Here is a 12,876-nt window from a genome sequence, read left to right as displayed (position 1 = left end):
CAGTTATTTAATACTTCAATTTTGGCTACAAGTACCAAAGGTTTGTTGTTCTAAAAGATTAACCTTTTTTCAATAATAATGTAATTACAATGCTTTTATTCTATAATAAATTTGATCTGCATTCAGCAATGATTGCTACCACAGAACAATGTCATGAATCAAATTAAGAGAAAATGGCTGCCTGAGGTAACTCTGGAATATCTACACCACTAGGCCTTGCGGTTGCCTGGCAACAGAGATGGTAACAGAGGTGGCAATAGCAGTCTCTGTGATTGGTGTTAAAATGATGGGTATGCATGGCTCTTTCCTGTAATTAGAGCTACCCCACTACGAGAACTAATGTGAGTGGGGCAACTTCAGAACTTATCATTAAGCAGCACCAGACAGAAGCTGAAGCATTCGTCACTGACAAGTAGAAATGTAAACAGAGCTTAAAAACTCTTAGGCCAGAGCTTTGTGAGTTGCCGCTGGCTTAACATTTAGCAATACTTTAACTGCTGTTTCAATTCATGATAATGACATGAGGTGCAGGGAGTAATCTAAGGCTGCAGAACTATACTGTTGTGACTATAACCGAGAAATTCGATTTGCGCCCAAAACAATCTCATTAAACTGCAGACAAAAAGCTGCGGGCATCATCTTGGCATTCCACTGCGGCTCGCCGGTCAGGGAGGGCAGGAAATCAGCTGGGTTCTATGCTGAGCCACACCTTAAGGCACTACATAGGCATCTTTGGTCAATGCACTATCATGGCCCTAAACTGCGTGTTCACTCAGAGAGCGCTATAAATAGAGCAGATGCCTGCTCCCTTTATGTAGATAACGCTGCCCCCACTGTTTTGAAGCATATGTGATGCCCAAGACAAATACGATATTCGCTAGGTACAAGTTTCAGGAGAAAGTACAAGGAGCTAGTGAGTCATTTGAACAGTTCGTGACTGAGTTAAAACTGCTGGTAAAAGACTGCATATGCAGATAAAGATGAGATGGTCAGAGACCGCATCGTGTTTGGAATACATTCAGCTAAAGTGAGAGAGAAACTTTTGAATGTTGGGTCCGGGCTAACGCTGGACAAAGCTATGGACACAGCTAGATCGCACGAGATAGCCTAAGCACAGTTGAAAACCATAACCGGCGCCACGAACAGCTCGCGTGAACAGACAGTGCACGCAGTTAATAGACACACACAAAAGAACACCGCCCAGAGAGCGTGTTTCAGAACAGAAAGAACAGAGAGAGTTCTAAAAATGGGCGACACGCTTCAAAAACTGTGGATATTGTGGAAACAAGATGCACGGGGAAAAGGTGTAATGCCCTGCCAAAGGAAGGCAATGTGCTAAGTGTGGTAAACGGAACCACTTTGCTAAAGTCTGCAGGACTGTTTTCGGAAAAGCAGTACACACAGTGAGTGATAGCCAAATGCCAGATAGAGAGCCAAATGCAGAGGGACTGTTTATTGATTCTGTGTCACAGAAAAAACAGATTTCAGAGACTGAGCAAGCTTTTGCCGATATTGAGATAGGAAAACAGGGCACAGAGCTTAGGTTTAAACTAGACACTGGAGCTCAGGTTAATGTAATTCCTCTGAGTGAGTATCACAGCTTGAAGGATGAGTGTGAGCTACAGCCCACCTCACGCAGACTGACCAGCTATGGGGGTGAGCAGCTCATTGTAAAAGGCACATGCATGATGAAATGCAAGTACAAAGAAAGCAACATAAGAACATAAGAAATAGGAGCAGGAGTAGGCCAATCGGCCCCTCGAGCCTGCTCCGCCATTCAATAAGATCATGGCTGATCTGATCCTAACCGCCAATCTACTATCACAGAACCATCTCCTGAATCTAACAGAATTAGACACACGAAATAGGAGCAGGATCAGGCTACACGGCCCCTGGGCCCGCTCCGCTACCCACAGGGCCATGTCTGATCCGAACCTAGACTCATGTCCAAATTCCTGCCCGCTCCCCGTAACCCTTAATTCCCTTTACTTCTAGGAAACTGTCTATTTCTGTTTTAAATTTATGTAATGATGTAGCTTCTACAGCTTTTTGGGGCAGCATATTCCATGGACCTACCACCCTCTGAGTGAAGTAGTTCCTCCTCATCTCAGTTTTGAAAGAGCAGCCCCTTATTCTAAGACTATGCCCCCTAGTTCTAGTTTCACCCATCATCGGGAACATCCTCCCCGCATCCACCCGATCCAACCCCTTCACAATCTTATATGTTTCAATAAGATCACCTCTCATTCTTCTGAACTCCAATGAGTAGAATCCCAATCTACTCAACCTCTCCTCATATGTCCATCCCCTCATCCCCGGGATTAACCGAGTGAACCTTCTTTGTACTGACTCGAGAGCAAGTATGTCTTAAGTATGGACACCAAAACTGTATGCAGTATTCCAGGTGCAGTCTCACCAATACCTTGTACAACTGAAGCAATACATCCCTATTTTTATATTCTATCCCCCTAGCAATGAAAGCCTTCTTAATCACTTGCTGCACCTGCATACTAACCTTTTGAGTTTCGTGCACCAGGACCCCCAGATCCCTTTGTACTTCAGTACTTTCCAGTTTCTTGCCATTAAGATAATAACTTCCTCTACGATTTTTCCTGCCAAAGTGCATAACCTCACACTTTCCAGTATTGTATTCCATCTGCCAAATCTCTGCCCACTTACTTAACACGATGTTGGACTTTTACATTGTTGACACTCGAGCACCACCAGTGCTAGGTCTAAAGGCATGTTTAGACATGGACCTCGTCAAGCTAGTGCTATCATTGACAACACCAGTTGAGAAGCAGACAGTCATGGAGGAGTTTGCTGATGTTTTCAAAGGAATCAGACTATTCCCAGGTGAATGCACTATTCACCTTGACCCAGCAGCAACTCCTGTGGTTTGCCCACCAAGAAGGATACCCCTTGCTCTACGTAGTCACCTGAAGGAGGAGCTGCAGAGCATGGAAAATATAGTAATCATCGTCCGGGAAACAGAACCGACAGTGGGTCAACGCGTTAGTAGTGGTTGAGAAACCATGCACAGGCAAGCTCAGAGTCTGTCTCAACTCCAGAGATTTGAACAAGGCTATCAAACGCCCTCACTACCCTCTACCAACACTAGATGACATCACACCCAAGCTAGTGGGAGCACGTTACTTCAGTGTAATGGACGCACGATCAGGATACTGGACTATCAAGCTCACGGAAGAGTCATCTAAGCTAACAACGTTCAACACACCATTTGGACGCTACCAATTTCTGCGTTTACCATTTGGTCTTATCTCAGCTCAGGATGAATTCCAGTGGAAGATCGACGAAACCTACGAAGGCCTCGACGGAGTAGTCGCAATCGTAGACGACATCCTCATCTATGGCAGGAATAGAGAGGAACATGAGAGGAACCTCCGTGCGATGCTACAAAGATCACGGGAGAAAGGTATCCGGCTCAACCCCGAAAAAAGCATAATCGGATCCACCGAGATCAGTTATTTCGGGCATCGCCTCTCAACTGATGGCATTAAGCCGGATCCAGAGAAAATCTCCGCCATCAAGAAGATGGAGCTGCCGAAGAACCGCGCAGAGCTAGAGACAGTACTAGGCATGGTTAACTATTTAGCCAAGTTTGCCCCGAGCCTCTCCAAAATCAACGCACCCATGCGTCAGTTGCTCAAACAATCCAATGAGTTCCTGTGGGACAAACAACATGACACAGCATTTCAGAAAATGAAAGACCTAATCACCAGAGAACCAGGACCAGTTCTTGCCTACTTCGACCCCAACAAAGAGCTCAGACTACAAGTGGACGCGTCAAAGTACGGACTAGGTGCAGTATTACTGCACCATCGGCTACGCTTCCAGATCTCTCACAGACAGTGAAATCAACTATGCTCAAATCAAGAAAGAGCTATATGCAATTCTGTTTGGATGTAAGCGTTTCCACCAGTATGTCTATGGCCGACAAGTCATTGTGGAATCCGACCACAAGCCCCTCGAGTCAATTATGAGGAAACCACCAGCCGCAGCCTCACCAAGGCTACAGAGAATGATCCTTCAGCTACTGAAGTACGACTTCACAATCATTCATCGTCCAAGCAAAGACATTCCTGTCGCAGACACGCTCTCCAGAAAGTCTCTTAGCTACCAGGACAGCAGCCTCAGTGAAGGCATGGATGTGCAGGTGCACATGGTGTACAACAGCTTACCTGTGAGTGACTAAAAACTGAAGGAGATCCGAGCAGGAACAGAGAAAGATGCACAACTCACACTGCTGAGCAAAGTCATACATGAAGGATGGCCTGAGGAAAAGAGGAAATGCCCTCAGAGCATATCTGAGTTCTGGAACCACAGAGGCGAACTGTCAGAAATCAACAGAATCGTCTTCAAAGGGGAGAAAATCATCATTCCTACCAGTCTCAGAGAAGAGATGTTGACAAAAATTCATGCTGGACATATGGGCATGGAAAAATGCAAACAAAGAGCACGTGACATTATGTTTTGGCCCGGAATGTGCAAACACATTGAGGACATTGTCGGAAAATGTTCCATTTGTCTAGAACGCCGCCCATCAAATGTCAAAGAGCCCATGATACCTCACCGTATCCCAGACAGGCCCTGGCAGGTCGCGGCAACAGATCTGTCCACATGGAACAACGAGGACTACATAGTGACTGTTGATTACTACAGCAGATTTTTTGAACTGGACAAGCTTCACAGCACCACATCTGCAGCTGTGATCCACAAGCTAAAGGCAGCCTTTGCCAGGCATGGCATTGTAGAGACTTTAGTCTCAGACAATGGCCCTCAATACAAATCAAAAGAGTTCGAGTCGTTTGCCAAGGCATGGGATTTCACACATGTCACATCAAGCCCACATTACCCTCAAAGTAATGGCCTTGCTGAAAAACTGTCCAGATTGCAAAAACACTCATGGACAAAGCCAAAGCGGACAAAAGAGACCCCTACATCAGTCTCCTTGAGTACCACAACACTCCGGTTGACAACTTCAAGTCACCAGCACAGCTGTTGATGAGCCGCAGACTTTGCTCAATCCTTCCAAGCACCAACCAGCAGCTGCAGCCAGAGGTCGTCAGCTGCAAGCAAGTGCATGCAAAACATGTACAGAGACAGCAACACCAAAAGAGATACTATGACAGGTCAGCTAGACTACTGCCGCCGCTGCACAATGGAGAATCCGTCAGAATCCAGGAGCAAGGCTACTGGAAGCCAGCAGTCATCATCCAGCCAGCTGATACTGAGCGATCGTATCACGTCCGCACCCCAGAAGGACAGGTGTACCGCCGCAATCGCAGGCACCTCCTGAACACCAAGGAACAACACCGTCATTCCGATGAGAGGATCAGTTCAACAGAGTGTGATGAACAGAGCAATACACAAAACACATCATACTTACCTGAACCAAAACTGAACCGGAATTGTTGACCGATTCAGGAGCATGCTCAGTTCCATACCACACAAGGTCGGGATGAGAAGTCAAGCCTAGAGTTATCCTTGACTTATGAACTGTCAAAGGGTGTAGGCGGATCGCTGCCCTAAAAAAAAAACTGTACATAGTTATTGAAACATTGAGATGTTTTCAGTGCTAGTTAAATGCTGAGTTTACTTATATGTTTATGCTACCGAGAACATTATGTAGAAGAAAGGTTTAAAAGTAATGCATAGCATTTTTCTTTTAAAAGAAAGGGGATGTAACATTTGCATATTGAATTATCATTGGCCCGCAGGCATCTGTAAGGAATACCTATTATATTCACATGTGATCACATGCTGAGTTGTCATTGGCCTGCAGGCATCTGTAAGGGGTCTTACCTCCATCTTGTCCCCACTGTGCTGTATGATTGAGATCACAGACCTGATGCTTCATAAAAGAGTTTAAACTGTAATACTCCATTGTCCTGCAATTTATTATTTTTGTACAAAGTGTGCAAAACAAGACACCCATGACCTGGGATGGGGGTCAATGTCCTGTTAGAATGATGGAAATCAGACCCTCCCTGCTGCATTTCCAGCAGTGGAGGGGGGGGCACGACCTGGGATGTGGGTCAATGTCCTGTTAGAATGATGGATATCAGACCCTCCCTGCTGCAGTTCCAGCAGTGGAGGGGGGGGGGAGGGCCTTGTTGAATTTCGACTCCCATAGTGTGATTGCATATTTGTTCGTTATACAATTTGCTAAAAGGGATTACACAGAGATTGTTCCTCAATCTCTCTTGTGAACACACCTACAGGACAATGGGGTTTTAATTCAAATATTTTTTTTTACCTCTGCCCACAGCAGCCGCCCTCCAACAGAGCAGTAAGGTGCCATTTCGTGCCTATCACTGCCCCACTCAAGTGGCCATCTGAGACCACATCTGCCGCCTCCCCGCAAAAGGTCCGCAAAATGTACCCATACTGGCTTGTTTGCCCACTAGAAAGAGGCTAATAAGGTGACTCATCCTGACCCCGGATTCTCCAGTGGGGTCAAGAGAGGAGGTCAGCTGCGCCAGCTGTGCCATACTTAACAGTGTGACATCAGTGAAGCGGGCTGGAGGAGTTTCCAGGCTATAGTCTATATAAACTCAATGCTGAGCTTTCTTATAGCACATCTGAAAAAAAATTATAAAAAGGAATCTTGTTTAAACATTTGAAAAATTCAAATCCATTAAAAAAATTGTGCCATTTTGTTTGGTTTTATTTAAATTGAAATGCAATTTCTACCTAGTTAGTACTTGTGTTTTTCTGTTTTACAGGGATAATAGCCAGAACTGTGATCGTCCGCTGAAAGACATGGGGAGCATATTATGACAAATAGCAGGACAAAGTATGACATTTACAGCCATAGATTCCAGAGTATGTCGGAATCATTACTGCTGCAACACTTGTGTATATCACACCAATCACAAAGGATGCAATGGATATTGCAGCTATTTATATTTTAATACAATTTCTGCAGATGTTTTGTAAACCTGAAATAATGAATTTATCTCCTATAAAGAGAACAGGTGACCTGCTGTGTGAAGAATTAATTTAATATTCATTAAAGGAATGTGTACTATTCATACATTCCCTTTCATTTACTATCTTTTCTGAAATTTAATTTATTGCATCATAGCCGCTAATATGTTTCTTCTGCGGTTTTTCTTTCTGTTTGACAACAAAATATCAGTATGTTTTCCAATATTTATCATAAAGGATACTTTTTATTAAATGATCTGTGCTTTTAGAAGAACTGTAAATATGTAAAGATAGAGCTTTCATTCTGACAAGTAATAACATACAAAAAACAAGCAACATACATTATGAAAAATTGAAATGTTAAAAGGCTGGGGTACTACAATATTCTTGTGAATTGGTATAAAGTGTTATCTAGTCTCCAAAAATCTGAGTGATGTAGAAGTGATTAGGATTGATAATTTATATACATATATACACACGCTGCAGGTAATAACTATATTCTTCCAAACTGAAGTAGACAAAGAAAATATTGGCCTGAGTCAAATTATTTATTATATGGTGTTTCCACAAGGCAGTGAATGTTGAAGATCCTTAGCATTTGAGTAGATGTGGGGTTATAATGAAAATGTGACTATCAGTGATTGGATGGCGCCGTGAATTAGCACACAAGCCTTTCATCTTTGGCACTTGGGATGAAGGTCTACCTAGTCTGTTTGATAATTTTAAAGGGTCCAATGGGAAATGATGAGCTTGGACAGTCTCAGGCCAGTACCTGATGGGCATGCACTCAAAGCACTAGTTAGCACAAAATTTGCAATCGAACTTAGAGAGGCCACAGGATGGCTGGTGTGAGAAAAGGGAGGTGAGACACAGGTATAGTAGGGGGTGCTTATCTGAGATCAGTGTTAGGACACATTATTCCGGTTGAATGGAGTGAGCTTTGACCACTCTATAGCTGACCTGCAAAGCTTGATACTGGCATTTGGTATCAAAAATGACAAAGCATTCCATTTTCCAACACTAACAGCTGTCACTTTGATGATTATAAAAGTCACCAAAACAATTTTTTTCAAAGAATGACAAGAATCAACCATACATTTAATGAAGAAACTTACAGTGCACAGAGGCTAGTGTATTCAATCATTTCCCAATTGTTTCATGGTGATGTGTGGCAATTGAGAACAGATAGCGTTCCTGGATTCAATGCTTCACAATGACATCACTGATACTATGACATTTATGACATCACTGATACTATGGTCCAATTTAGAATTTTTAACTTTTGTTATTTGAATTTGAATGACTGTTCGAATAGGACTGATATTAACATTTGGAACATGGGTAGTAGAGGATGTAAGTCAATGAAAAGGATAATCGGTTGAGGAGGGTAACGGGCAGCCAATTCATTACTGCCTGTTTCCTGCCAACCCCTGAAGCTAAAATCAGTCCTTATATATCTTATATATATAAGAGAATAATGGATGAGAAGCCACTAGATATAATCTATATTCCACCCCAGATGCTGACCATAACTCATAAGTGACTAAGTGGTAAGGAAGTTATGCAGCTTAAGAAGGTGCCTTTACAGTACTTTATATTTGGGTTTCCCTCTATCAGCTACAATCCTTAGTGTAAACAAGCCCAGGTTCCAGGAAGCGACGCATTGTAGATCCATGAAAATTGGATTTGCTCTCCTGGCCTCCCTATTAACAGCAGAGTCCCGTGTGCCTACAGACTGGCTCCTGACTCCAAATGCAAAAGTAGGAGAGCATCTCGAAAAGAGGAGCCAATGGCCCTTCATCATCGCTGGGTCAAAATCCTGGAACTCCCTACCTAACAGCACTGTGGGATTACCATCACCACACGGACTGCAGCGGTTCAAGAAAGCGGCTCACCACCACCTTCTCAAGGGCAATTAGGGATGGGCAATAAATGCTGGCCTTGCCAGCGACGCCCACATCCCATAAACGAATAATTTAAAAAAGTGCAAAGTAAATTGCTTTCAAACTCTTCAGTGACCATGTCCAGATGAACACTCTGTAAGAAGGGCCCAGCTACAACCACCTCCTCCCACTGGCGCCCCCCTCCGTTCCGCCTGGTGCTATTAGTGACAGTTGGATGGAATGTTACCAGGTCCTTCTCGGACTCGGGGGGCGCTCTTTAAAGGGGACAGCACTAGTATAAAACCGGCAGCCATTTGGCCTGGCCATACTGCTCGCTGCTGGAGAGAGTTGCAGACCTTCAGTGGCACAGACTTGTTCTTATTGAGTCAGAGGAGCCTTGGGACCTTCAGCCCTGTCCAGAACAGTTGGATCCAGAAAGCTGACTGCGTCTTACTCGTCGGCCAGAATAATGGGAGCTGCTTTGGAGGGGAACGTCATCCTGGCTGAGCAACTGGCAAGGGCACAGAGACAGAGGGAGAGAGGGCCGGGATTGGCCAGAAGGAGGAGGGCCAATGGACGTCGCCAAATCAGACCATACGCTGCCAGGGTTTTCAGGCAGCAGGTCTCCAACCTTACCATGTCGGAGGAGCAGTGTCTGCGAAGGCTCAGATTTGGTAAGGATGTTGTCACTGAGCTGTGCCACCTGCTTGCTGGGGATCTGCAGCCGTGGATACGGTGCAGGACCTCTCTGTCGGTGGCCGTGAAAGTCACTGTTGCGCTCAACTTTTACGCCAGCGGATCGTTTCAGGCAGCAGCTGGGGACATATCTAATATCTCTCAATTTGCAGTGCATTGCTGCATCCGGCAAGTTACATCTGCCCTCTACAAAAGGAGGCGCGAATTCATCACCTTCCCTGTGACCCTGGAGAAGCAGGGGAAGCGCGCATAGGGCTTTGCGGCTATTGCGGACTTCCCCATGGTGCAGGGGGCCATTGATTGTACACACGTGGCTTTGCGGACGCCATTGCAGAATCTGGAGGCGTTCCGCAACCGAAAGGGGTTCCACTCCCTTAATGTGCAGCTGGTCTGTGATCACCGGCAGATGATCATGGCGGTGAACGCACAATTCCCTGGCAGCAGCCATGACGCCTTCATCCTGCGGCAGACCTCAGTGGCTGACCTTTTTGAGGCCCGGCTCACCCACGAGGCTGGCTTCTGGGTGACAAGGGCTATCCTCTCTGCCCATGGCTCATGACCCCGCTCCGTTTGCCCAGCACCCCAGCAGAAGAGCTTTACAACAGCAGTCATCAGGCCACCAGGAACATTGTGGAGCACACAATTGGTGTGCTGAAGCAGTGTTTCCGCTGTCTAGACCATTCGGGGGGCGCCCTACAGTACTCACCAGAGCATGTGGCGCGCATCGTTGTCTGCTGCATGCTCCACAACCTGGCCATTCGACGCACCCAGCCAATGCCAGCCGACCCTCAAGGTCCAGCAGAGCAGGCGGACGAGGAGGTGGAGGAGGAGGAGGAGGAGCATGCGGGTGAGGAGGATCAGGAGGAGGAGGAGGGGCAGGAAGATGGGAGGGCTCCAAAAACTGGAAGGGCCGTTTGTCAGAGGCTCATAAGGACTCGGTTCTAGGCCCCTCGGACGGAATGGTGGCTGTGATTCGAACAGCACCCTCCGGTTTGCTGTAAGCCTATGAAGGCATCGATGAATGTAAATAGTGTACAGGTCGATTGTAAATAAAACGTTTTCTTTATTTTCAAACAAGCGCTTCCTTCCAGCATGACAACGTAATGGCAACAGAAATCATAACTAACAAACTAACAGATAACTGTGTGGCAACCCGGCGAAACTAACCAAACCATAACAAACAAACACAACAGGTGTGGAGTACCTTAAAACCGGAAAAAGAGACGTCTTAGCACCTCCCTCTACTGGTGACCCCTTGATGGAGACCGACTCCTCTTACGAGGTCGGCCCCTTCCCTTCCTGCAGCTCCTCCGTAATTGTACCCCAGTGGCTGCGTCAAGGCTGGGGGACGCCTGCTGAGTGTCTGGACGCGCTGAAGCCCCTGAGGGACGGCCTGGATGACCTCTGGGCTTGGAGGTCCCGCAAGCAGGCTGCTCCAACTGGGCATGTCTGCTAGCAGTGTGCCGCGCAGGTGGTGGCAGCTGCTCTGCTGACGTGCCAGCGGTGGCATCAGGACTGCTCACATGCAGAGAGAGGACACCTGCACCGTTGTCGGCCGACACACTGGCACTCTGATGGTGCCGCACCGGATCATCCGCCACTATCGACTGCTCCACAGATTCATGGCCTGCTGTGGTGCTGCAAGGGCCTGGGGTGATCCTGCCTGATGCAGCTACGGTGGCAGCAGTGAGTGTTCGCGTGGCCTCAATCTGCATGTGGACGAGGCCAGCAAGTGACTGTGTGGCAGCAGTGAGGACCTGCGTGGCAGGTGCCAGTGCTTCAGAGAAGCCATGGACAGTCCTTTCCACTGCTTCGGACAAGGCCGGAACAGTCCTTTCCACTGCTTCGGACAAGGCCTGGACAGACCTTTCCATTGCTGCCCCAAAGTCCACCACACTCTTTGCCAGTGTGTCGATGGACTCAGGCATCCTCCCCACTGCAGCCATAAGCTCAGTGTGCCTGAGCCGGGCCCGGGTGCTCATTTCGGCAAGGCACCGCACCTCCTCTGCACTCTGTGCAGCAGTCATGGTGGCCTGCCTCGCCCTCCGGGGAGACGGCCCCCGAGCGTCCCTACCGCCCGTGCGTTGCTGCAGTCCGCTGGTCCCTGCAACTGGCTCCTCATCTGAGCACCCCCCTCCCCTCAAGGGAACTACTATCCCCAGTTTCCACATGCGGTGGCTCCCCTGAGGCTGGCATGGATGGTCCGGCTTCCTCCTGGTCGTCGCCTCCGGAGGCACTTGCACTGGCAGCTTGAGGGGCCGGCTCCCGAGCTGGTGATGCAGCATCTGAAAGCAGGGAGGTTGAAGAGTGGCTTTAGCAAAAGGACAGTTTGGCAGCAAGGGATGCAGCAGTGCGGCAATGCTATGACATGGGTCCACATTGAGAAACCATGCTGGCGGGGGAAACAACTGAAAGGTGACAACTGTAATAGTTGAGAACCTTACCATCGCTGTGGACATAAGAACATAAGAACATAAGAAATAGGAGCAGGAGTAGGCCAATCGGCCCCTCGAGCCTGCTCCGCCATTCAATAAGATCATGGCTGATCTGATCCTAACCGCCAATCCACTATCACAGAACCATCTCCTGAATCTAACAGAATTAGACACACGAAATAGGAGCAGGATCAGGCTACACGGCCCCTGGGCCCGCTCCGCTACCCACAGGGCCATGACCGATCCGAACCTAGACTCATGTCCAAATTCCTGCCCGCTCCCCGTAACCTTTAATTCCCTTTACTTCTAGGAAACTGTTTATTTCTGTTTTGAATTTATGTAATGATGTAGCTTCTACAGCTTTTTGGGGCAGCATATTCCATGGACCTACCACCCTCTGAGTGAAGTAGTTCCTCCTCATCTCAGTTTTGAAAGAGCAGCCCCTTATTCTAAGACTATGCCCCCTAGTTCTAGTTTCACCCATCATCGGGAACATCTTCCCCGCATCCACCCGATCCAACCCCTTCACAATCTTATATGTTTCAATAAGATCGCCTCTCATTCTTCTGAACTCCAATGAGTAGAGTCCCAATCTACTCAACCTCTCCTCATATGTCCATCCCCTCATCCCCGGGATTAACCGAGTGAACCTTCTTTGTACTGACTTGAGAGCAAGTATGTCCTTTCTTAAGTATGGACACCAAAACTGTACGCAGTATTCCAGGTGCGGTCTCACCAATACCTTGTACAACTGAAGCAATACATCCCTATTTTTATATTCTATCCCCCTAGCAATGAAAGCCAACATTCCATTTGCCTTCTTAATCACTTGCTGCACTTGCATACTAACCTTTTGAGTTTCGTGCACCAGGACCCCCAGATCCCTTTGTACTTCAGTACTTTCCAGT

At 47.0% G+C, this 12,876-nt stretch overlaps 1 protein-coding gene across 1 annotated transcript in view; it reads left to right on the top strand.

Moving 5' to 3' along the window:
* LOC147112504 (sodium-dependent lysophosphatidylcholine symporter 1-like) overlaps nucleotides 1-7,400 on the top strand; it is a 95,909-nt gene extending 88,509 nt beyond the window's left edge. The window contains exon 9 of the mRNA XM_085996811.1: nucleotides 6,750-7,400. Within this exon, the coding sequence (XP_085852937.1) occupies nucleotides 6,750-6,804 (55 nt within the window). The 3' untranslated portion in view covers nucleotides 6,805-7,400. The remainder of the gene's footprint in view (nucleotides 1-6,749) is intronic.
* Nucleotides 7,401-12,876: the final 5,476 nt, after the last annotated feature.

The sequence above is a fragment of the Somniosus microcephalus genome, chromosome 9, assembly GCF_052327205.1.
Source record: "Somniosus microcephalus isolate GS21.2 chromosome 9, FLI_Smic_1.0, whole genome shotgun sequence".
NCBI classification, from domain to species: Eukaryota; Metazoa; Chordata; class Chondrichthyes; order Squaliformes; family Somniosidae; genus Somniosus; species Somniosus microcephalus.
Note: the sequence above shows the minus strand (reverse complement) of the source record. Positions and strands in the feature narration are given on the sequence as shown.